Source organism: Balaenoptera ricei, chromosome 3 (assembly GCF_028023285.1).
Source record: "Balaenoptera ricei isolate mBalRic1 chromosome 3, mBalRic1.hap2, whole genome shotgun sequence".
In the NCBI taxonomy this organism is placed as follows: Eukaryota; Metazoa; Chordata; class Mammalia; order Artiodactyla; family Balaenopteridae; genus Balaenoptera; species Balaenoptera ricei.
Window position 1 is genome coordinate 179,444,087 of NC_082641.1, and position 23,313 is coordinate 179,467,399.

General features: G+C 54.6%; 2 protein-coding genes across 7 annotated transcripts; one reads left to right on the plus strand and one right to left on the minus strand.

Annotated features, from left to right (window-relative positions):
* Window positions 1-2,505: 2,505 nt before the first annotated feature.
* Window positions 2,506-9,660, plus strand: SIRT6 (sirtuin 6). 5 transcript variants are annotated; one of them, XM_059918748.1, is made up of 9 exons: window positions 2,506-2,628; window positions 3,747-3,874; window positions 4,478-4,556; window positions 5,232-5,414; window positions 5,697-5,756; window positions 7,651-7,746; window positions 7,824-7,904; window positions 8,554-8,677; window positions 8,766-9,660. In XM_059918748.1, exons 1-9 carry the CDS (start codon window positions 2,576-2,578, stop codon window positions 9,105-9,107), a joined length of 1,146 nt encoding a protein of 381 aa, XP_059774731.1. In that variant the 5' UTR covers window positions 2,506-2,575; the 3' UTR covers window positions 9,108-9,660. The 5 variants fall into 5 exon arrangements, with proteins under 5 accessions (XP_059774731.1, XP_059774734.1, XP_059774733.1 ...); XM_059918750.1 differs by lacking the exon at window positions 2,506-2,628 and adding an exon at window positions 2,809-2,928; XM_059918749.1 differs by lacking the exon at window positions 2,506-2,628 and adding an exon at window positions 2,966-3,364.
* Window positions 9,661-10,398: 738 nt separating this feature from the next.
* On the minus strand, window positions 10,399-21,719 carry CREB3L3 (cAMP responsive element binding protein 3 like 3). 2 transcript variants are annotated; one of them, XM_059919893.1, is made up of 10 exons: window positions 21,584-21,719; window positions 20,955-21,083; window positions 20,202-20,499; window positions 19,223-19,335; window positions 17,428-17,562; window positions 16,761-16,867; window positions 14,008-14,076; window positions 11,695-11,779; window positions 11,393-11,489; window positions 10,399-11,185 (listed from the first exon to the last, which is right to left on the minus strand). In XM_059919893.1, exons 1-10 carry the CDS (start codon window positions 21,608-21,610, stop codon window positions 10,872-10,874), a joined length of 1,374 nt encoding a protein of 457 aa, XP_059775876.1. In that variant the 5' UTR covers window positions 21,611-21,719; the 3' UTR covers window positions 10,399-10,871. The 2 variants fall into 2 exon arrangements, with proteins under 2 accessions (XP_059775876.1, XP_059775875.1); XM_059919892.1 differs by lacking the exon at window positions 21,584-21,719 and having other exon boundaries at window positions 20,955-21,143.
* Window positions 21,720-23,313: the final 1,594 nt, after the last annotated feature.

The window sequence follows — 23,313 nt, forward strand, 5'->3', positions numbered from 1 at the left end:
TGTCTTAGCACAGAGTCATGTTTCTTGGAAACATTTTCAGAGAGAAAATTCTTGCAGCTAAGTCCCCTTACACCAGCCTGGCTCCTGTGTGAGTGAGAGCATGGAGGCAAGTCACCCAAGGTGGGCAGAGGTCTGGGGTGATGGCTGCATGCATGTGTGTGCACGTGTGAGCACAAGGTATGTGTGTGCATGCATGTCTGTCCAGCTTAGCCTGTTCTGAGTTTCGTGCATGTGCAGGTATAGAGGTCAGGCAGGGATCTCAAGGGGGCATTTTGCCAGGTGTCTGGCTAGGAATTCCTTCCTATGTCTGAGTGGGATTTCTGTTAAGACATATCCTTCACCTGTCCTTTCACCTGCTCACCTGCCCATGAATTCTCCAAATCATCTTTCCGCCCATCCACTCACCTGTGCATCCATCCTCCCACCCAAGCGCTTCTACATCCACCCACTGTCCACCATCCGCCCAACTTATGTTCTCACGGTCCTCCACGTACCCTTCAACAGTGCTCTATCCACCATCCACCCACCATCCACCTGCCCATCCACCCACCATCCACTCATCCATCCAATCACCCACTGGCCACCACCCACCCACTCATCCACCCAACTCATCTTCTCATGGTTCTCCACGCACCCTTCAACCATCCTTCATCCACCACCCACCCACCATCCCATCCACCCACCCAACCACTCATCCAACCACTTATCTCCCTCAACTATCCATGCACCCATCCACCTATGCACCCACCCATACAGCCAACACCCACCTACCATCCACCCGCCCATCCATCTACTGCCCATCCTTTCATTCACCCCTTCAATTTACCCCATTCAATCAATGTACCCATTCACTCACCACCCACCCCACCCTTTTTCTTTACTCCTGTCTAACGGACTCAATCACACCCAGGGCAGGGTGTAACTGACACCCAAGAGAGGAGTCCGCAGGTTGCCTGGGCAGGAGGGAATCCGCAGGCTGGGGGAGGGGGAAGTACCCTCATCTAGGGAGCTGCTTCCTGGAAGAGGTGATGATACATGAACAGGGCCTGATGGCTGGGCAGGATATTGAGCTGCAGCAGCAGAAAAAGAGGGTACGTACCCTAGACAGCACAAAGGCTGGGAAGTGGGAGGTGCACGCATGAATGAGTGTGTGTGTGGGTGTCAGCGTGCCTCAGCATAGGTGGGACACACACCAGCCTTTCCTTTCTCCCACATGCCAGGGATCAGGGGCAAGGAGCCTGAGGCCCTAAGGGGAGCCTCCATCCCAGGCCTCCCTTAACTCCGTCCCCTCCTACCTCCTGCAGCTCCAGTGACTCCAGCACCAGGCCACTGTGTCCACTGCCAGCTCTGGTTACCTGCTCCCAGCTGGGCCACCAGCTCGCACCAGCAGCTCCCAGCTCTCAGCTCTGACACCTGATCAGCTCTGAGCGGGCAGCTGCCCCAGGGGGCCGGGGATGAACAGAGGGAGGAGACAGGCTGGCAGCAGGGCTGTCTGTTGGCCAAGGGGCTCTGGTGGGAAGACACCGATGTTCTTCCCGACCATGGCTGGACGGATTTCAGTTTCTGGAATAAGCCACCCTTTTCCTCTCTTCTCAGCCTTTGTACTTGCGGTCCCTATGCCAGGAGCCCTCTTTCTGTACCTCTTGTCACCCCCCAACTGGCTGATTCTCCCCACCACAATCGTACTCACTGTTCAGATCTTTGCTGCAACATCCCCTCCTCCAGGAAGCCTTGCTGGTTGCCCCCAGGCTGGGTCAGGCGCCTCCTCTGAGCTCCTTCATTGCCCAGTGCCCTCATTACAACCCACTCACTCTAAGTCACCATTGCCCCGCCACAGGGTGCTGCCTGTGTTCTCCAGCGTCTCCCCAGTAAACAATACATTTCTTAAATGAGTCCTCAAGGCCTCCAGCCCCAGTGAGTGTGAGCAGTTTCCCCAGCCTCTTGGTGAAGTCAGGACCTGTCCTGCTGACTGATAATCATCCACCTGGATAATGTTCAGATAACTTAGAGTGGCGCCCGTGACCCTCCCTAGTGAAGCCCCAAATTGCCACCCCCTGCGGCCCCCGCACACATGCACAGGTACCCTGCATTTGTAAATTTAGAAACTTATGAAATGTGCAGGGGAAAGAACCTTGGACTCGAAGCATAAGTCCTGGGTCCCTTCTCTCAGGCTCTGTCCTGTGAGGGGTGGGGTGCGGGGAAGGGGAGTATCAGTTTACTCATTTGTAAAAAGGGGAAAGAGGGAAACGATCGCTTGCGCCCCTCATTTTAGAGGTGACTAGAGAACTCTCACGTGGGCAGTCCCTTAGTTTCCAGCTCGGGTCACTGGACAGCCCTTTTCCCGCCACTCTCAACATGCCCAGCACGGTAGGAAGCTGGCTGCTCTTTGCCAGCAGTTAATATGGCGACTGAGGCGTCAGCACGAGGCGCATGCGCCTTGGGGAGAAGAGGCCGGGTACGGAGGATGAGAAGGCGGCTCCTCCTTCTTCCTTGTCCCACCCCGTTTCCGGCGGACGCGGCTGCAACAAGGGAAACTTTATTGTTCCCGTTGGGGTCTCGAGGATGTCGGTGAATTATGCGGCGGGGCTGTCGCCGTACGCGGACAAGGGCAAGTGCGGCCTCCCCGAGGTGAGCGCGGCTGGGTGTCCCGACGGCCGTCGTCAGGGCCGTGGGCTGGGCGGGGCCGCCTGGCAGCGGGCATTCTGGGAGTATCAGGAGACACTGAAGCTAGACAATGGGAGGGACTTCCCAGTGAGGAGGGGGCGGGAAGTGACGCCCCAGCGCGCCTGGGGACGCGACCACGCCCAGCTCCGGGTCGGTCAGGCTGGGACTGAGGCTAGGACCCACGTCGGGAAGTCCTGAAGTTCTGATGGGGGACCAGGGGCTGTAGTTCCGGGCGGAAGGCACTACCGGGGCAATGGCGCGGAGGTGGGAATAAACAAACTTGGAGAACAGATTAGGCCAGAGAGGTTACCAGAACCAGGCCAGGATGGGCCTCAAGTGCCAAGCTGGGGAGCTGACACCGTCCTGAGGGTGTGATGAGGAAGGGTTTTGAGCTGGGGAGGAACCTGGAGGATGTAAGTCAGAAAGACCCCTCCAGCCACGCCGAGAGGAAGTCCCCACCATACACTGAGACCTTGGCGGGGTCACTTCCTTTTGTGTCTCCTCTCTTCTGTAAACGGGGGAGAAGATTGCCCCCGCCCCACAAAGGCTAGTGCGTCCCTTCCGAGTCAGGCATTAGTGAGCTCCCAGGTGGTGTGAAGCCCCACTCCTCTTCTGCCTGGTTTCCACTTTATTCCACAAACATTTATTAAGCACTTACCATGCACCAGACACTTTCTCCGCCCTGGGGCCACATCAGAAGGTGAGAGGCCTCGAAATATGGCGTGGTTAGTTTGTATGGGCTGGGTAATTTCATAGGCTAGTTAGTGAGTGGGAGAATTATTCCAACTATTTCGGGGAAGGGGTGGGGAGTTCCAGGAATTGGGCCACCGCCCACTTTTTGGCCATTTATGGTTAGCCTTTGAACTGTCCTGACACCTGTGGGTGTTAATACATTTAGCATATGCTGAGGTATTACAATGAGTGTATAATGAGGCTCCAGGTCTACTGGAAGTCGAATCTTCCGCCATCTTGGACCTTTAACCAGTTTTTGTTACGTCCTACGGCTGTGTCACTCTTTTAAAGGTTGTGCCCTGCCCCCTTCCCTCCTGTTTCACTCCCTTCCACTCTCTCCCACCCAACAGGTCTTTGACCCCCCTGAGGAGTTGGAGCGGAAGGTATGGGAGCTGGCACAGCTGGTCTGGCAGTCCTCCAACGTGGTGTTCCACACGGGCGCGGGCATCAGCACAGCCTCAGGCATCCCCGACTTCAGGTCCGTGCGCACGGAGGGAAGTCAAGGCAGGGCTTCCCTGTGAGCTCGCAGATGTGTGGCCATCGGAACCCCTCCTGCCGCCTTCCCTCCCGCTGAGTCTGGGGTGATCTGTCAGTCCCCTGGGGTGTTGGGGATGGGAAAGACCCTTCCTTTGGAGCATGTCCTTTTATATCACACCCAGCATTCCATTCCACCGGCCAGAACTTGGTCACCTGACTATACCTAGTTGCAAGTGTTGCTGGGAAATGTAGTCTTTCGTCTAGGCTCACTGTGCAAGGCTAAGTAGTGGGGTTCTGTTATTACCAGAGAAAAAGGGGAGAATTGATATCAAGGACAATTAGCTCCATACTCACTTGCAAATATTTTTCTGTCAGACCTCTGGTGGGACAAGTGGCTTAACCACCTGGACCTCAGTTTCCTCACCTGTAAGTGAGGGTGTGAGGACAGATAATGTCTAACTTTAGGCAGGCTGTGTTAGACAAGAGTCTCATTGCTGAAAAGCAGGGGTCTCTAACTGATGGCCTCCGAGTGGCCCCCGTAGGTGCTGAGTTTGCAACCCTACCCCGTAGGGCAGGCCAATCACAATTGTACTCTCTTTCTAAGGCCTCTCAGGCCCCCGGAGCAGACTCCTAACAGCAGAAGAGCAGATTCCTTGTTCTTGGAGGAATGTTAGAATTTTAAGGTGTGAATCTCACCCCCCTTCCATAACCTGCCATGGCTCCCCATTGCCACACAGGAGAGTTCTAAGCACTTCAGGCTGGAAATCAAAGCTCTTCCCAACCTAGCCCTGGATCAGCTCTCCAACCTCAGCCCCTGCAGCCCCCAGACCACTCACAGGCTGTTGCCAGCCCCCTGGCCTTTGCTTACCTCTTCTGTCTGAGCTGCCCGGCCCTTTCCTGTCTGTTCAAGAGACAGCTCAGCCTCCTCCAGGAAGCCTTCCCACAGTTCCACAAAGAGCCCTCACCGCTTCTACTGGGCCAGCCCAGCCCCGGGTTCCTCCCTCTGCCCCAGCCCCACAGAGCTGGAGGGTCTGTGTCCACCTATGTCTCTCCCCACAAGATGGAGGACTCCTTGAGGGCAGGGCCTGGGTCCCCTAGGGCCCCAGCATCACCCAGCGCAGGGCCAGGCTCAGTGCAGCAGCAGTAAGTGTTGGTGGAATTGAGTAGTTAATTTCTGCCCTTGTGTACCACGTTCTCCCTCCTTCCTCCCCCACCCCCTCCTTTGACTGTGTCACTCTGTCTCTCTCTGATTCTCTTTCTCTGCCTCTGTTTCTCTGTCTCCTCTTCTCTGTCTCCTTTTCTGTCCCCTCTCTTCCTGATCCCTAAGCTCTCTCTGTCTCTCCCGCCTGCCACCTCAGGGGCCCCCATGGCGTCTGGACGATGGAGGAGCAGGGCCTGGCCCCCAAGTTCGACACCACCTTTGAGAACGCGCGGCCCACGAAGACTCACATGGCACTGGTGCAGCTGGAGCGCGTGGGCCTCCTCCGCTTCCTGGTCAGCCAGAACGTGGACGGGCTGCACGTGCGCTCCGGCTTCCCCAGGTGCACCCCGCGTCCAGCCCCGCTCAGCCTTGGGCAGGCTGCCCCTCTCTCCGAGCCTCAGTTTCCTCATCTGGAAGACGGGTGTTGATGGCAGCCCCTCCCTCTCAAGGCCACTGTGGCGATTCAGCCAGGAGAAATGCTTGGTGCTCAGCTGCCACTGTCAGTGTCTGCTAGGCGGGCACGTCTGGAGAATCGAGATCCCCTCTTCCTGGTCCTGGGGGGGATTCCAGCCCTGAGCCCTCTGCATCTCCTCCACTAAGCCTCTTCCTTCTCCTCCCACAGGGACAAGCTGGCAGAGCTTCACGGAAACATGTTTGTAGAAGAATGTGTCAAGTGTAAGACGTGAGTGCCACGGAGGGTAGGGGCGGGGGCCCAAGGCGTGGATGACCCAGGTCGGGCTCTGCAGGAGGGCCTTGTGAGTTGAACCTGATGTTTCCAGAGACGAGGGTGTGACCCTCCCAGGGTGGGACTTGGGGGCGTATCTTCCTCCCAGGAGGTGTATTCATTTCCTGCAGCTGCTGTAACAAACTGCCACAACCTGAGTAACTTAAAACAACAGAAACTGATAGTCTCATGGGTCTGAAAGCTCGAAGTCCACAATCAAGGTGTTGGCAGGGCCGTGCTCCCTCTGAACCCCGTTGCGGAGGATCCTTCCTGCCTCTTCCAGCTCCTCGTGGTTTCCAACCATCCTTGGCTGTAGACTCATCACTCCAGCCTCTGACTCTTTTATCACGTTTCCGTGTCCCTGTGTGTCTGTGTCCCCTACTCTTTTTTTTTTTTTTTTTTAATATTTATTTATGGCTTTAGTTGCGGCACGCAGGATCTTCGTTGTGGCATGCGGGATCTTTTTTAGTTGCCACATGCGAGCTCTTAGTTGCAGTTGCAGCGTGTAGGATCTACTTCCCCGACCAGGGATCCAACCCGGGCCCCCTGCATCGGGAGCACAGAGTCTTACCCCCTGGACCACCAGGGAAGTCCCTGTGTCCCCTCTTCTTATAAGGACACCAGTCATATGGGTGAGGGGCCACCCTACTCAAATGTGACCTCATCTGAACCCACCCAGTACACCTGCAACAACCCTACTTCCAAATAAGGTCTTATTCCAAAATACTTGGGAGGCGCCACTCAGCCCGTAACAGGGTGTGACGGGGCATTCTTCTGGCTCTGGGAAGGCTGAGCCTTCCTGGAACAGGAGGGCTCTGGGCGTGTCTCCCTCTGCTGGGCCAGCAGCCTTACGGGTGTGAATAACTCAGGTGTGGTGGGTGCGTGTGGCTCCCCTGCGGGTGGAATCTCTTGAGACCAGAGCACAGGTGGGGCCCCAACTTTAAAAAACAAATTTTTTTTCTCTCTAAATTTATTTCGAAAAACTTCTGTCTGGTGGAAAACTCACAAGAACCATACAATGAACTCATACTTCACCTAGACCGGGGATCCCCAACTTTTTCCTGTACAGGGCCAGATGGTAAATACCTTCAGCTTTGTGGGCCAGACTATCTCTGTCGTGACTATCAGCTCTGTAGCGTGAAAGCTGCTATAGACAACACTTAAAGGAATGGGCATGGCCGTGTGCCAATAAAACTTTATTTATGAAAATGGGAAGCAGAGGGCCGGATTTGATCCTCAGGGCTATGGTTTGCTGACCCTGACCTAGATTCATCAATGTTACCATTTCGCCACAATTTGTTTCTCCTCTTCTCTCTGTGTTCGGATTTGCCCTACTGTTCAAGGGGCAGATTTCCTTATCCTTTGCCCCTTAAACCCTTTAGACATCTCCCACGAGCCACGGTATTCTCTTCCACAGCCGCGGTGCAGTTTCTGAAGTCAGGAAATGTAAAAACCACAAACGCGACTATTCGATCCCCAATCTGTGTTCCCAGTGTTCCCTCCCATTGTTGCTGTTTTTCCCCTGGTGCAGGGTCCAACCCGGGGTGGCACTCTGCATGCCAGTGTCCCATCTCTTTAGTCTCCTTTACCTGGAGCAGTGCCCGACCTTTCTCTGTTTTCCGAGCTGTGGACCTTTTGAAGCAGCCAGGCCAGCTGTTTTGTGGGAGGCCCCCTCTGCCCCCCCCCCCCGTGGTGGGTTTGCCAGATGTCCCCTCATGCTTAGATTCTGGTCATGTGGCCCCCGCTTTCCTGGGAGAACAGCTGCCTGCAAAAAGCAAGAGCCACCCAGGTGGGGCCGCAGGGTAGGCACCTGGGAGCAGGCAGGGAGCTGACCCCTCCCCTCCCGACACAGGCAGTACGTCCGGGACGCCGTCGTGGGCAGCATGGGCCTGAAGGCCACCGGCCGGCTCTGCACCGTGGCCAAGTCAAGGGGGCTGCGGGCTTGCAGGTAAGCGGCCCCTCCCCACGCCCTGGTCCCCAGGGGAGGTGGCCAGTGTCCCTGCTGACTCCCCGCTCTCCATACAGGGGGGAGCTGAGAGACACTATCCTGGACTGGGAAGACTCCCTGCCTGACCGGGACCTCACTCTGGCCGATGAGGCCAGCAGGTCTGACCCCCGCCGAGCCCAGGGTGGGGTGGGCAGGGGAGGGGCAGAAACACAGCCAGCTGCAACCCCGGAGACATCAGGAAAGAGGTGGCCCACACCCTCTCTGGGCTTCGCTTCCCCCGTAACAATGGCAGCTCCTGTGTACTGAGCCCTCATACCCCCGGCCCCGGCCAGAGGCCTCACACACCATCCTCACCACAGCCCAGGGTGGGTGCTGCTCGGGGCCCATTTTACAGACGAGGATACCGAGGCTGGAGCAAGCTGACACCTCCGTCCACACTGCCCAGCCAGGAAGTGACTGAGCCAGGTCTGGAACCCAGGAGTCCAAGTGGGGAAGGTCCCACCCACATCAGCAACTCCACTTCTGCCGACGGGGTGGGGTGGCTCCGGCGGAAGGGAAGCGGCGGGCAGGATTCAGGGCAGCTTGGAAGCTGGGGCAAGCCGGCCTCCAGGCAGAGATGGGCGCTGTGTGAGCCGGCCTCCCAGGGCTGGCCCCGGCGTGTCAGCAGAGCAGTGAAGCCATGGCATTTGAGCAAGGGTGGGGTGGTGTGTGTGTCGGAGACCGCCCGCCCCCAGCCTCGTGGGGCAGGAGGAGGGCTGCAGAGACCCTTGCCGAGGGGCTCAGGCTAATCCCGCCTCCTGGCCCCAGGAACGCGGACCTGTCCATCACGCTGGGCACCTCCCTGCAAATCCGGCCCAGCGGGAACCTGCCCCTCGCCACCAAACGCCGCGGAGGCCGGCTGGTCATCGTCAACCTTCAGCCCACCAAGCACGTACGTGCTGGAGCCCACCCGTGACCCCTGACACCCCACGCCCCCCCAAGCCTTCTCCCTCCGCCTGACCAGTCCCCGCCCCCCGCAGGACCGCCACGCAGACCTGCGTATCCACGGCTATGTAGATGAGGTCATGACCCGGCTCATGAAGCATCTGGGCCTGGAGATCCCGGCCTGGGACGGCCCCCGCGTGCTGGAGAGGGCGCTGCCACCCCTGCCTCGCCCACCCACCCTCAAGCTGGAGCCCAAGGAGGAGGCCCCCGCCCAGCTCCACAGCCCAGCGCCCGCCAGCCCCAAGCAGGAGCCCACAGCTGAGCCTGGCGCCCAGCACAACGGCTCCGGGCCCGCCAGCCCCAAAAGGGAGCTGCTGGACAGTCCTGCTCCCCGCAGGCCCCCCAAAAGAGTGAAGACCGAGGTGGTTCCCAGCTGACCAGGGGGCCTGGGGAGGGCGGGGCTCTTTGTAGAAACCATGGATTCTTTTTTTTTTCTTACTGGTTTCACTTTGTTACTTGTGTCTGTCCTTGGGGGGAGACCTCAGGGTGCTGAGAGCTGGGCTCCAGGCCCCGGGGCAGACTTGCCCTCCATTGCACCTCCCTTTAGCTTGGGGCCTCTGGAGGGGGCCTGGGAAGGAGCATCCCCCCTGGACCCTGACCTTGGAGCTGACACCCCCCCACCCCGTACCTGCTCCAAGCCCAGGCTCCAGCCTCTGACTCAGGATGTTCCTGGGAGGTGTGGCCAGGCCCTCTGTGGTTTCCTCTGACCCCTGGGCCCTCACACTCTCCAGCCCCTGCCTACCCCGGACAGCCTTCACAGTCCCTCCAGGAGGGAAGGGAGGCAGGGCCATCATTTAGGAGCCAAACTTCATGGCAGGACAGACAATAGAAGCTCACACTGCCTTTGGGGCTGGAGGAAGAAGGGTGGGTCCACCTGGCTTCCTCCAGGCTTCCAGAAAAGCCTTCAATGCAATAAAAGAATTTCTTGCATCTGAGTCTGTGTTTGCCATCCACAACCTTGCCCTGGGTCCTAGTCCCTGGGGGCAGGGCTGTGTGGTCCCCTCACCCCCTGGGATGTGTGCCTGGGCATGCAATCCAGGCCTGGAGGCAAAGGAGGGCCTTACCAGCTGCTGACATTTGCTGAGTCCTCAGTTTGTAATTCTGACTTGCGGGATTCTTTATTATGTGCCCTCTGCTACTAGGCTGTGAGCCCCTTGAGAGAGGCCGCGTTTTTTGATCGCAGTTGCAACCCCCAGGCACCTGTGCTTGGGGAGGGCCAGGGTGACGCGTTAAAGGAAGAGCACAGGTGCAGCTGGGGTCAGTCCTCCCCAGCTGTGACCTTGGGCAGGTCCCTTCATTCCCGACGCCTCAGTCTCCTCATCCATAAAACGAGCAGGGTGGGGATCCCGGCCCCCCAGGAAGGCAACTGCCGCAGGCCTTCCGCGAATACCCTGGAAGGGTCTGGGTGGGGGTGGGGGTGGGGGTGGGGGTGGGGGGCGGGCCAGAGCTACCTCGCAACTCCTGGTGCGCCCTGCTCTCCGCCCGCCGCCGCTCTCCAAGGTGCTGAAGACGCCACGGCACCTCTCTGGTCACCGCTCCAGCCTGGGGGTCAAGGGACCCCCTGCCTCACTCCTCTATCCTAGGCTGGCCCGGTCCCTCCTTCTGTGGGTTGGGGAGCCCCAGACTCTAATTCAGCCCCCACCCCACTCCACCTCCATGCCAGCCGTGTTCTCTCAAAATACTTTATTAAGGACCATAGCAGTCTTAGAAAAAGGGAATGGCTGTGAGCCATGGCGGCCCCGAAGTTCAGAGCTCAGCCCGTGCTCCAGGGCCAGGGTCCCAGCAGACTTGGCCGCTTCCTCCTCCCTGTGTTCCAGGGGGCAGGAAGGAGTCCCCGAGCGGGGAGTTACCGAGGCCTGGTGTATGCCTATCTCTCTGGGTCTGTGGATCAGTCTGTGTGTGTCTTCCTGTTTCCTTCTGCACCTGGGTCTGTATGTGTATTTCTCAGGCTTTGTGGCCTTATGGTCTATGTCTGAGAATCAGTTTGTGCATGGGCCTGGGTCCCTGGGTCTGTAGCTGTGAGTCTGTGCGTCTCCATCCTGACACCGTCGCCGGGGTCTCTCCCTCACGCCGGATCCCTGTGCCTGTCTCCACTGCAGCACCCCTGACTAGAGGGGCCTGGGGACACGTACCCGTGGTGCTCACAGCTCACCCCCTGCCGCCTCCAGCCCCACGCGCCCTGGGCCGAGTGCTTGTTCAGGCTGGGCACAGTCTAGGAGGGTGGTCCGGTCCAGCTCCTTCATGGAGTTGCCCTGGACCAGGGTCCCGTTGTCCAGATCCTCCGTCGAGTTGTCCGGAGCCGGCGGGTCCCGGGATCCCCATTCCTCCTGAGGGCTGCTTGGAGACCCTTCCTGAAGTGTGGCAGCCTTGGGCACATGTCCTGGGGTTTCGGAGCCTGGCACGGTTTTGGGAGCCACGCGGGATGCAGCATCGTTGTGCAAAGTTCTGGAGAAAACTGAGGAAGGGTTGGGGGGTCGTGAGGGATGGCCTGGGGGGCTGGTTCCCTTCTTTCTTTTAGCCCCCAGCCTCAGGAAGCAGTTGCAAGGGGGCCTCCTCCCCCTCCCCCAGTGGCCCAGTATGGGGGCTGGGGAGCCAAGGGGAGTGCGCCCACGGGGCAGCCCAGAGGGGTTTTGAGGGAGGAGCAACCCCCCGGTCCACCTACCTCGTACAGGCACGAAGTCTCCGGGGCTCTCGGCTTTGTTGGAGGCGAAAGGGCTGATGGAGGGGAGGATGATGAGGGCGAAGGAGAAGAGCAGGACCTGGTGGAGATGGGGGCAGGGTCACCCCATCCCTCCCCCTCCCCTGAGCACACTCGTCTCATAGGCAGGGAAACTGAGGCCCAGAAGACTGGAGCGTGCCTGAGCTGGGGCTCAGGGCCGTCCGTGCTCCTACTCACACTCACCTCCCCCACAGGACCCTCTGCCAAGGCTGACAAGCCCCTTGGAGCTGGGGGTCAGGACTCACCGCTATGCAGGTGCCCGTCTGAGCCGACTTGCTGGTGGACTGGACCACGATGGCCTGGAGTTTCTTCAGCTGCTCCAAGAGGGACCTTAGTGGAAACGGGAAGACTTGGTTGATCCCTACATAGCCTTGACCTGCCTCCCTGTGATTCCTGGGGTCCCCCAGCCTGGCTGAAGTCTGAATCCCGTCCATCCCTGAAGACCCCACTGCTCTTAAAAGTCCCAGAAGCTCCCTCAATAAACCTCCACTGAACATCTCACCCACTTCTCTGCCACCCCACCTTCTCCATCCAGGTTGCCATTACTGCTCGCCTGGACACCTGTCCCAGCCTCTGGTCCCCCTAAGCTTCTCCTGCTTCCTCTAGAGTTCATGCTCCACACTTTTTCAAATGTGAGTCAACTTCTCCCAACCCTCCCAGAGTTCCCATCTCCCTCGGAGGTAAAAGCCCAAGTCCTCCCCGAGGCCCACAAGGCCTGGCACAGCCAGTCCCGTCCCCTCCCTGCCCTCCCCTCCTCCCTCTCTCCTCCTCGCTCACTCTGCTCCAGACACACAGCCCCTCACTGTTCCTCCTACACACAAGCATTCCTGCCCCAGGGCCTTTGCACAGGCTGTTCTCTCTGTACCAAGGACACTGTTCCCCCGCTCCACCCCCCACAGGTCTTTTTGTAGCTGCTTCTTTCTTATCTGTTGGGTCTCATCTCAAATGTCACTTTATCTGACCTCCCTGCCTAAAATGGCACCCCCCTCACTCCCTAGCCCCTTCCCTCTAGTTTATTTTTCTTCCCAGTGGCTATCACTATTTGAATGATCTTTCATATATTTTTGTTTGTCTGGAGTCTGTTTCTCAGTAGACTGTGAGTCTTTAAGTGGAGGGGCTGGGTCTGTTTTGTTCACTGTTTGGGTCCCAGTGTCCAGACCTATGCCTGGCACAGAGTAGATGCTAAATAAAAATTGAGTAAGTAGGGCCATACAGTTTGATCTAGAAGTATGCCAATGTAGCAAATACTCAGTGGAAGCTATTTGGAAACAATGGCTCAAGAATTTTCCTCAGGTTAAAAACAGGTTAGTAGAAAATATACCACCTGGTTGGAAAGTTTAAACATAGCTACATTATAGCACAGAAAGAAAAGAACTAAAATTCCCTTCTAAATACCACCATAAGAATCAATCAATTCCCTGGTGGCTCAGTGGTTAAGAATCCGCCTGCCAATGCAGGGGACACGAGTTCGAGCCCTGGTCCGGGAAGATCCCACATGCCACGGAGCAACTAAGCCCGTGCACCACAACTACTGAGCCTGCACTCTAGAGCCCGTAAGCCAAAACTACTGAGCCCACGTGCCACAACTACTGAAGCCCGTGCGCCTAGAGCCCATGCTCCACAACAAGAGAAGCCACCACAATGAGAAGCCCGTGCACCGCAACAAAGAGTAGCCTCCGCTCACCGCAACTAGAGAAAGCCCACGCGCAGCAATGAAGACCCAGCTCAGCCAAAAATAAATAAATAAACAAATAAATACATTTATTAGGGAAAAAAAAAGAATCAATCCCTCACTATTTGCAAACAGACGATTCTATGAAAGAATAAGGCACCAAGCACTGTCCACACAAGAAGAATATGCTGATAGGTTTTTAAAAAATAGATCAAGCTGTTTAAACTTCAAACAGGACATCACAGAAGATGGAAATTTAGCTTGTATTAACTCAATTATGGAGGCAACACCGACCTTGTGACAAGATGAATGTATATATGCAGGGGGATAAAAGATTTAAGGTTTAAAAAAACACCCAACAACTTGACAGAGGCATACATTTCTTCCCCAAAGCTGAATGAATGCAACAAAGTCCTCTCTGCCACCAGAGCAGACATCCAACAGCTCAAAATGTGAATCGGGAGGTTGACCACGACGGGGGGAGGAAATACCACCTCCTCCCATCACAACTAAAGTGTTATCACAAGCTATTTCACAAACCCCTGTAATGGCATCATCCATGACACTCCCCAAAAAACTGACTAAGTAAATGCACCCACAGATGGAATCACCTGCAGTTATCCAGCACACCATACTCCTAGCCTTTAGACATTCATATGCCATTTCCTCTACCGGCAGCATCTTCCCTTTAGTGAACTCTTACACATCCTTCAAGGGCCCAAGTCCAAAACCCTTTCTCTCGGCAGCCTTCCCCCTTTCTAGGTGGAGCCCTTACCCCCTGCTCTGCCCTGCCGTCACACAGCCTGTCCGCCCATGTCCACCTCTTCTGCAAGGGACTCTGGGGTCAGCTCCCCCTGTTCCCTGCCCCGGTTTGACCAATACTCACAGGTTCTGCTTCTCAAGATGCAAGACCTTCCTCTGAAGTTCCTGGTTCTGGGCAGTGCAGGCTGACATCCTGCAGGGGCAACATCACAGTGACATTCAGAATATGCCTGTCACCAACAGGTCAAACTAACATCTCTTTGTGAGGCCCCACTGTACAGGCAGGGAACCGAAGCCCAGAGAGGGGAAGTCATTCATCCAAAGTCACCCTGGCAAGTCTGTAGCAAGGCCAGAATTTGAACCCAGTTCTGCCTGGCTCCTAGGTACCATCTTTGCATTGGTGTGGGGGCTTTATTCCGGTCTGAGCCCCCAGGATTGGAAGTGGACCACCAAACTCAGGCAGTGATGCTTTGAGAAGATGCAGTAGCATGGCAACTGAGTCCAAGGAGACCCGAGTTACAATCCTCACCCTCCCTGTGACCTTGAGGAGCTCTGCTGTCTGGCCTCAGTCCCCTCATCTGTAAAGTGGAGATACAGTTACCTAGTTCATAGAGCAGTTGGGGATTGACATGAAGTAAAGTTGATTAGGGGCTTAGCAGAGTACATTTGCGGAACAAGACAATGTGATCATTCCAGCTAGGGTTTTGGGGTCCAGTCCAGGAACCCCACCTTTCCCATCTGCATCCATCTGTTAATGCTGTCTTGGCCCAGACCACTCAGATGTAGAATTAAAACACTCAAATCATGGGACTTCCCTGGCGGTCCAGTGGTTAAGACTTCACCTTCCAGTGCAGGAGATGTGGGTTCAATCCCTGGTTGGGAGCTAGGATCCCACATGCCTTGCAGCAAAAAAAAACCAAAAAAAAAAAAAAACCAACCAAGACATAAAATAGAAGCAATATTGTAGTAATTTCAATAAAAACTTTAAAAATGGTCCACATCAAAAAATCTTTAAAAAAACCAAAACACTCAAATCATGGCATGAGGATATGCTAGCCCTCATATCACAACCAGGGAAGAGAATAAATTCTCCCACTAAAAGGCCCTCCTTCTAAATAACTCATGGGATAAAGAAGAATCCACTGTGTAAATTAAGAAAGACCTAGGGACCAAATGGTACAAACCAAAATGTGTGAGATGCAGCTAAAGCAGTGCTGAGAAGAAAATGTATAACCTTTTCTCTTTTTCTTTTTTTTTTTGGCCCCTCAGCATGCGGGATCTTAGTTCTCTGACCAGGGATCAAACCTGTGCCCTGCTGCAGTGGAAGTATGGAGTCTTAACCACTGGACTTCCAGGGAAGTCCCCCAAAATGTATAACCTTATTACAGCTCAACCAGCTGAACATACACATTTAACAATTAGCAAAAGAACAACAGAATAGATCTTCCCCACCAAAAGCAAAACAAAACACAACTAAAGACACAATAAAGCTAAGAGTAGAAATAAAGGAACTAGAATACAAAAAGACAACTGGGTGGGAGGAAAAGCCAGAAATTCATTCTTTGAAAAGAATAATAAAACAGACAAACTTCTGGCAAGATTGACCAAGATAAAAAACAAGAGAAGGCACAAATACACAACATGAGTAATTAAAAAGGGCACAACTATAAATTATTCAGAACTTAAAAAAATAATAGGAGAGAACTATGAACAATTTTATGTCAGTAAATTTGAAATGGACAACTTTCCAGAAGAATATGACATCTCAGAATTGACTAGAAAAGAAATAGAAAACCCAAATCTGTAACATTTAATTAAATCACTTTTAGTTTAAAAAGTGAGCAAGCTAAGTTTTTATGTTTCTATTAAAGAATAAAGAGGAGCCTGTCCCTCAGTAGCCTAAATGAGTTGAGAGAGGTGATTGGATGAGATTGGGGTGCACAGTTCTTTTTCTTTTTTTTTTTTTTTAATATTTATTTATTTATTTGGCTGCACCAGGTCTTAGTTGCAGCACGTGGATCTTAGTTGTGGCATGTGGGATCTAGCTCCCTGGCCAGGGATCAAACCTGGGCCCCTGCATTGGGAATGTGGAGTCTTAACCACTGGACTACCAGGGAAGTCCTGGGGTGCAGAGTTCTTTTTTTAAATTATTATTTATTTATTTATTTTTGGTTGCATTGTGTCTTTGTTGCTGCGCACGGGCTTTCTCGAGTTGTGTCAGGTGGGGGCTACTCTTCGTTGCGGTGTGCGGGCTTCTCATTGTGGTGGCTTCTTTTGTTGCGGAGCACGGGCTCTAGGCGCGCGGGCTTTAGCAGTTGTGGCACGTGGGCTCCGTGGTTGTGGCTCACGAGCTCTAGAGTGTAGGCTCAGTAGTCGTGGCACACGGGGTTAGTTGCTCCGTGGCATGTGGGATCTTCCCAGACCAGGGCTTGAACCTGTGTCTCCTGCATTGGCAGGCGGATTCTTAACCACTGCGCCAACAGGGAAGTCCCGGGTGCACAGTTCTTAAGCTGAGGAAATTCTGCCTTTCTTCTCCCCCACCGAAGGAAGCCATGACAGCTCTGAGGACCAGTGATGCTCAGCAAGGGAAGTAAATGTCCCATCTTCAGGCAAACAGCCAGGACAAGATGGATGATACCTTCTCCCTTCTTGGCATAGCATCTTCTAGGGGATTAAGGGGCCTCGAACCTGAGCCCTGTACCACCTTACTAGGCATTTTTTCCATCCTTGCAATTCACGTGAAAAATCGTCTCTCCCAGAGAAGGAAACAACTCTAATTTTGTCAGATCCTGAAAACTGTGACCTTAGCTCCGTTGCGTCCCTCTCTCAGGCCTCAGTTTCCCCCTTAAGTGTGGTGTCCCGGGACCCCAGCCTTACCGAGTTTCCAGGCCATCAATATATTCCTTCTTCTTTTTCCGGCTTTCTTGGGCTGACTGTTTGTTCCGAATTTTCCGGCGGATTTTTTTCAGCACTCGCTCCTCATACTGCAGAGTGACAAGGGGGGCAGACTGAGGCGGTCTGGAGGGTCTGCTCTCTTGTCCAGACCCCACAACTTCACCCCATTATCCTCCCAAGGGAGCCATCCCAGACTCAGGGACTTGAGGGCAGACCCATGATGACTTGAAGACCAGATTTTCTGCCCCGAAATTCTTGCAGAATCTCTAGGGGGGGTCCTGGGTCCTGAAGGTCTTCCCAGCTCCCAAACCCAGTCTCGTATTGGCAACTGGATTTTGTGCACTGGTGCAATCCCGCCATCTTCTGGCCATCTGTGGGAACAGCGCCTTTCCCGGGGCCAGTTATCAAGACTAAGAGAGGTCTTCCAGTTGGAAAAGCAAACTCAGATACTGATATTGAGTGAATAGGCTGGGTGGGGACTGCGGCCAGCTAGAGAGCCCCTACTGCGTTGGCTCTGAGGATGATTTTTCTGGCTCTGGTGACAGACACGTCCTAACATTCTAGTGGGGGAGACCCAAAGGTGAGACTCATGGGCAAGTAGCTGCAGGAAAGGGGGCGAGCTCCAGAGCCAGGGGTCCCACTGACTCACCTTGGTGAGGGGCAGCTGGGTGGGCAGGGTGATGCCTTCTTTGGCCAGCAGCTTCTTCTCGTCCTCCGTCAGCACCAGCTCCTGGCTGTGCCCGGTCCCAAGGCGCAACAGGTTGGGGGCTGCCAGGTGATGTTGCTGTGGGGAAACCAGGAGAATTGCTTTGAGGGCAGGGAGAGTGACGGCCTCTGGGAAATGAAAGAGGCATCAGGTCTGAGAAACAATCGATCCATCTGCTGTAGAGTCCCCACTGGCACTAGGGCTCCAAAGAACCAGCACACAGCCCTCCGACCCAGCAATTCCACTTCCAGGAATTGCTCTTTAGATACAAGTTTTTCATTTGTTTCACAAGCAGTCATTAGACAGCTATGTATTTAGCACCTACTACATGCCAGGCACTTCTCTGGGCTCTGAACATTCCTTGCAGTGCAGTCTGCAACAGCAAAGGGAAAATCCAACACACAGGGCACAGGTTAAGTGAGCCTCCGGGAAATGGGGGTGAGGGGTGTTTCTCCCTGTCTACTTGTTTGTACCTTTGGAACTTGGACTATGTGAATGCATTTGCCTATTCAAAAATTTTTTAAATTAAATTTAAATTATGAAATAGAAACACTGAGAATGAAAGAATCGTGTCATCAGAGAGCCAAGTCTTAGGAATGTCACACCATGGAATGGGAGGCTCAGGAATAAAGGTGGAGATTGGGGCAGCCTGACATTCATTGGATCAAACTCCACTCCCCAGAATTCCAGGCCATGGATTAGCCCAACCATTTTCTCTCCAGGATCCAAGCCTCAGCGTGTTCATCTGCAAAATGGGGATAAGGTCTTCCACTTCTCAACGTTGTTCACACACAGAACAAGAGTATTAAACTTGACACATTTACAAAAGCCAGTTAGTATTTCCAGAGCAGTCATTCGCCTTTCCTATCTTTCAAGACCTGCTGAAGTTCTGCCTCCTCCAGGAAGCCTTCCTGGACCTGCAATGCCCCTCCAGCCTCTCTCCCTTATGGGTACACTTCCATGAGCAGTCAGTTGTCCCCTTTTGACCATGAGGTCCCCAGAGGCTGAGCACACAGCTGGTGCTCACCGCACATCTCTCAAGTCAAGAGGGGTGTTCTGCTCTTTCTTAGACGTTGTCAGGACAACTTTGGGCATCAGGCAAACTAGAGTTCAAATCCTGACTTGGCCACTTGCTTGCTGTGTGACTTTGGGTTTGTGGCTTAACCTCTCTGGGCGTTGGCTTTCTCATCTGCAAAATGGAGGTACTAATTGGGTTCTCAGGTCTGGTTTACCTGTAGTAGAACCCCAGGGCAAGATAGACAGCCCTTGGTCAGTGTGCAATGGGCCAGCCCAGGGATTGAGCCTGCAGCAGCTGTGTGACTTAGGTCAAATTACTGGACCTCTCTGTGCCCATTTCCTCAAACGTAAAATTAAGATAAGAGTCCCAGTTTTCAGGGTTGCTGTGAATTAAAAGATGATACATTAAGAGCATTTAGAAGAGTGCCTGGCCTATAGTAGATGCTTGGTAAGTTTTAGCCTTTTTTTTTTTTTTTTTTTTTTTTTAATACTACTACTATAGTAGAAAGTATCCCAGCCCAGGAGACAGAGAACTCAGGACTGGGACCCACTGACTTACTCTGGGTGTAAGTCAGAGTAAGTGACTTGGACTTACCTTGGACAACAATCAGCCCTTGTCTGTGACTGTCTTCCAATCTCCAAAATGGGGGGTATTGGGGCCCCATGAACCCCAGCGCCCTCCCACCTCTGATGCTCCAGGGGGCGGGTGGGGACTGCTCACCAGGTCCCCGCCACTGCCAGAGAGGAGGAGGTCTTTCACTGTGAGGTTGCAGTGCGGGGGTGAGCTGGCCAGCTCAGCCTGCTCCCCGGCGTAGAGGCCTGGGCTCCACATTTCTGACAGGGCAGATGGGGACAGAGACAGGGAGGGAGTCAGGCAGGGGTCCCCTGGGCTCCCAGCTTCTACTTCCCTCCTCCAGCAAAGCTCCCAGCATTGACCCCAATGTGCTAGGGATTTGTGGCACAGCTTGGGGCCCCAAGACCTGGTGCCTCAGTCTCCCCTCCACCATAAGATGGGAACCCAGATTCATCAGGACATTGTCAGGGACCCACTGTCAACCCAGGAGGGAGCAGCTGTTATTGCCCAGGATTATAGGCTAGATCTGAAGCTGGCCTGGCCTTATCTCTCCCTCGGGGAAAGGATCAGGTCTGATTTACCTGTGGTTCCCTCCCACCAGGTACCTGGCACACTGTAGGTGAGCTGCTCTGGAGAGCACAGACTTCAGAGTCAAATAGCCCTTTGTTCTAATCCCGACTAGGGGGAGCTGTGTGACCTTGAGTAAGGGACTAAACCTCTCTGAGCCTTAGTTTTGTCAAGTCTCCAAAGGGACTAATAAGCGTTCCCATACCATCGCAATGCTCAAGAGACAAAGGATACCCTGTTGGCGGTGGCTTCTGCATCAGGCCTTTCTCCAGGTCCAGGGGGAGCACCCCAAGGCCTGGGATCCCATGACCTCACACACTTTCACTGAGCATCTACTGTGATTCAGGCACAGAAGGTACAAAAATGAGGTGGCCAGAATGATGCTTGGGGCAGGAACCAGCCTGCCAGGGGCGCATCCCACCTTTGCGGCTCTGACTCATTTCTTAACCACCTGGAAAACGGGCCCATGACAGCATCCCAACACCCATCTCAAAAGGTGGGTTTGCGTGTACAGTGCCTGGGAGAAGGGGAGGGTAGTTGGCAAAGACATAGGGCTCACCCAGGTCTATGGCCACGGAAGCCTCAAGCCCTTGAGCCACTGGCCCAAGGTTCCTGGTGGGGCAGGCAGGGCCAGGATGGTAGGAGGGGCAGGGCCCCTTGCCAGACTCCGCGCTGTGGCAGCTGGCCAGGGTGGCAGCCACCCCACTGTGTGGAGGGGTGTCCTGGGGGTCGGAGGGCAGATCTTCTGAGATGCCACTGTCACTGGCCGCAGGAGACCAGGTCGGGGAGCTGGGCACTGATTCTCCAGAACCCAGGATGGAGTTGAGGAAATCATCAGAGTTCGGGCCTGGCAGGACCTGTTGGGACGGAGAGGGACGGTGGGAATTAGGAGGCCTATGTTTTGGCTTGGATAGCTGTGTGTCTCTGGGCAAGCCACTGACCCTCTCTGGGCCTCACGTGTCCTTTCTGTAAGACGGAAAGAGCTAACGCTCCTTGCCCCCAGTGTTGTTGGAGCCTGAACACAGTCAGGTAGCACGGGAACAACATCCAACCGTGTCGAGGCACAGGCCCCAAGTTTAAGTCTGGACCCAACTCCAAACTGCTGTGTGTGTGACCCAGGACAAGTTACCACCCCTCTCTGGGCCTCGCTTTCCCCACCTATAAGAAGGAGGTGATGTCATCTGTCCCTTAGTGTCGCTGAGAGGTTCCATACAATAACGTGCTTTGCTAAAATCTCACACATGAGCAGTAAATGCACACAGCTGAGTGGGGTGCTGGCTCTGGCCCTGGGGTAAATGCAGTGGGTTATCACCTGGTCCTCAACGTGGCCCCAGTCCTCGCCCAGCTCTACGTGTCTCAGGATGCCGTCCTGCCGGTCAAACAGGAGATCCAAGAGTTCCAGGCTGTCGATAGGGCATGTGAGACTGGTGGAGGAAGCCATCTGGGGCAAGGAGGGGACATTTGTGAGGGTCACGCAGCCCTTCTCCTCCCCACCACCCATCTGCACACCACCCTGAGGTCCATCCTGCTCCAGTTCTATCCCAGCTCCAGCCCCAAGGTCGGGCCTGTTGCTCCTGCTTGCTGGACTTCTGTCTCCAAATCTGTGTTTTGGGGCCAACCCAGAGACTCCCGGAGCCTGACAGCCAATTTCTTTAAGAAGTGGTAGACAGATGCCCCCGTGGGGATGATCAGCCGATGGAGATAGCCCTCTCTTGCACTCCCATGCTGCCCAAATTCCCCCCTTCTGGAAGGCGGGGGAACCAGGAAGAAAGACCAGGAGCAGCCCCGGAATGGAGACACAATTTTGGTCGTTGCATTCTCCCTCTGGGCCCCAGTCTTCTCATCTGTAAAATGGGATGTGAGGTTCCTGCCAACCCTGGGAGCTTGGGGAAGGTTCCTGGCATAAACCCTCCCTCACCTGGAGACCCGTGCAGGGCTCACCTTTCCAACTGCTGAATCCCCATTCATGAGCCAGGCCAGCTCTTTCTCCAGCCACTTCTGCGTCTGCTGCGAGCTGGGGGCTCACCCCACCACCAGGGCTCCCAGGCTCCGCCGGCTCTTCTCTGTGGCTCTGTCACCACCCCTAAAAGATGCTGAAATAGTCCTGGGGAGCTCCTAGCCCACCCCCAGGTGCTGATTGGGGAACAGGCAAGACAGACAGGGTTAAGGGCCAGTGACACGGGGGCAGGCTAGGGGGAGGGGAGGGAAGACCGTTATCTCAGATGTTTCGTGCTTTTCCAGCCGGCAGTGGGCAAAGGCCAAAGTCTGGGGAGCCGCGGCTCTCGCATGACCTCTCCCCTACTTTCAGGGACTGCTTCTCATCATAATCCCTGGATGTTGGCTCCAGGAGAGCCCAGGGCCCCTGGCTGGGTCCTGTCCACTCTCAGAACAGAACCAAGAACTGCCCAGGCCTCCGCTAGAGCCCTTCCCTCTGCCAGGAGCCCCCTTCCCCCATTGGAGCTGGCAACCCCCAACCCCCTGCCCACAAGCAAGCTCTCCATGGCCAAACCAGAACAATCGATTCCTTCTAGAATCTTCTATCATTCATTTATTCTCAACAAATATTCATTGAGCCAAACTTATTCCCTCCTCAGGGCCTTTGCACTAGCTGTTCCCTCTGCCTGGAACTCCTATCCCCTCCACCACGAATCTATCACTGCGTTCACATATTCAGGAATGTATTCTATCTGTGGATCTCAGCCCAAACAGCTGAGAGGCCGTCTCTGACCCCTCACCAGAGAGGAGCCCTCACCCTGTACCTCTTTATCACATCACTGGTTTCACTGAAATCCTCACTATTTGAAATTTTCTTGTTTACTTGCCTGTATTCTTCCCTCATTCCTCCCCTGCCTCTTCATGTGAGTGACTTCGGGGCTAAGATAGAGGCTCTTTTGTTCTCAGCTGGGTCCCCAGTGTCTAGGAAGTGCCTGGCACACAGGAGGTGATCAGTCAACTCTTATTCATTGGGCACCTCCTGTGTGCCAAGCACTATTTAAGGCCCTGGGGATAAGGCAGCGGATGAGCTAGACCATAAATGCATAAACACACCAGAAAACTGACAAATGGGCAAATGCTACCAAGAAACTAAATGTCATCATGTAAAGGGCAACAGAGGGCTGGCAAAGTCTTCTTTTTAGAAGGTGACATTTAGGGACTTTGCTGGTGGTCCAGCGGTTAAGACTCCACGCTTCCAATGCAGGGGATGCGGGTTCAATTCCTGGTCGGGGAACTAAGATCCCACATGCCATGTGGCATGGCCAAAAAATTTAAAAAATAAAAATAAAAAAAAAAGAAGGTGACATTTAAGTACAGTCCTGAGTGATGAGAAAGAGCCAGCCACTGGGAGATCTAGTGGAAGGGTGTTTCAGGCCGAGGAACAGCATGTGCAAAGGTCCTGGGGCAGGATGGGGCCTGGCGTGTTGGAGGAACAGCCAGGAGGCCCGTGTGGATGGAGCAGAATGAGCGAGGGAGAGAGAGGGAGGAGGGGAGGGCAGGGAGGGAATGGGGCAGGTCGTGCAGGGCCTTGCAGTCTGTGGCAAGGAGTTTGGTTTATACCAAATACAGCAGGAAGCTGTTGGAGATTAGTGAATGGATGACGAACCTTCTGTGTGCCGGGCACGATGGTAGGTGCTAGGTTTACACAGTAACTCAGACACCCTCCTTGCTCTCAA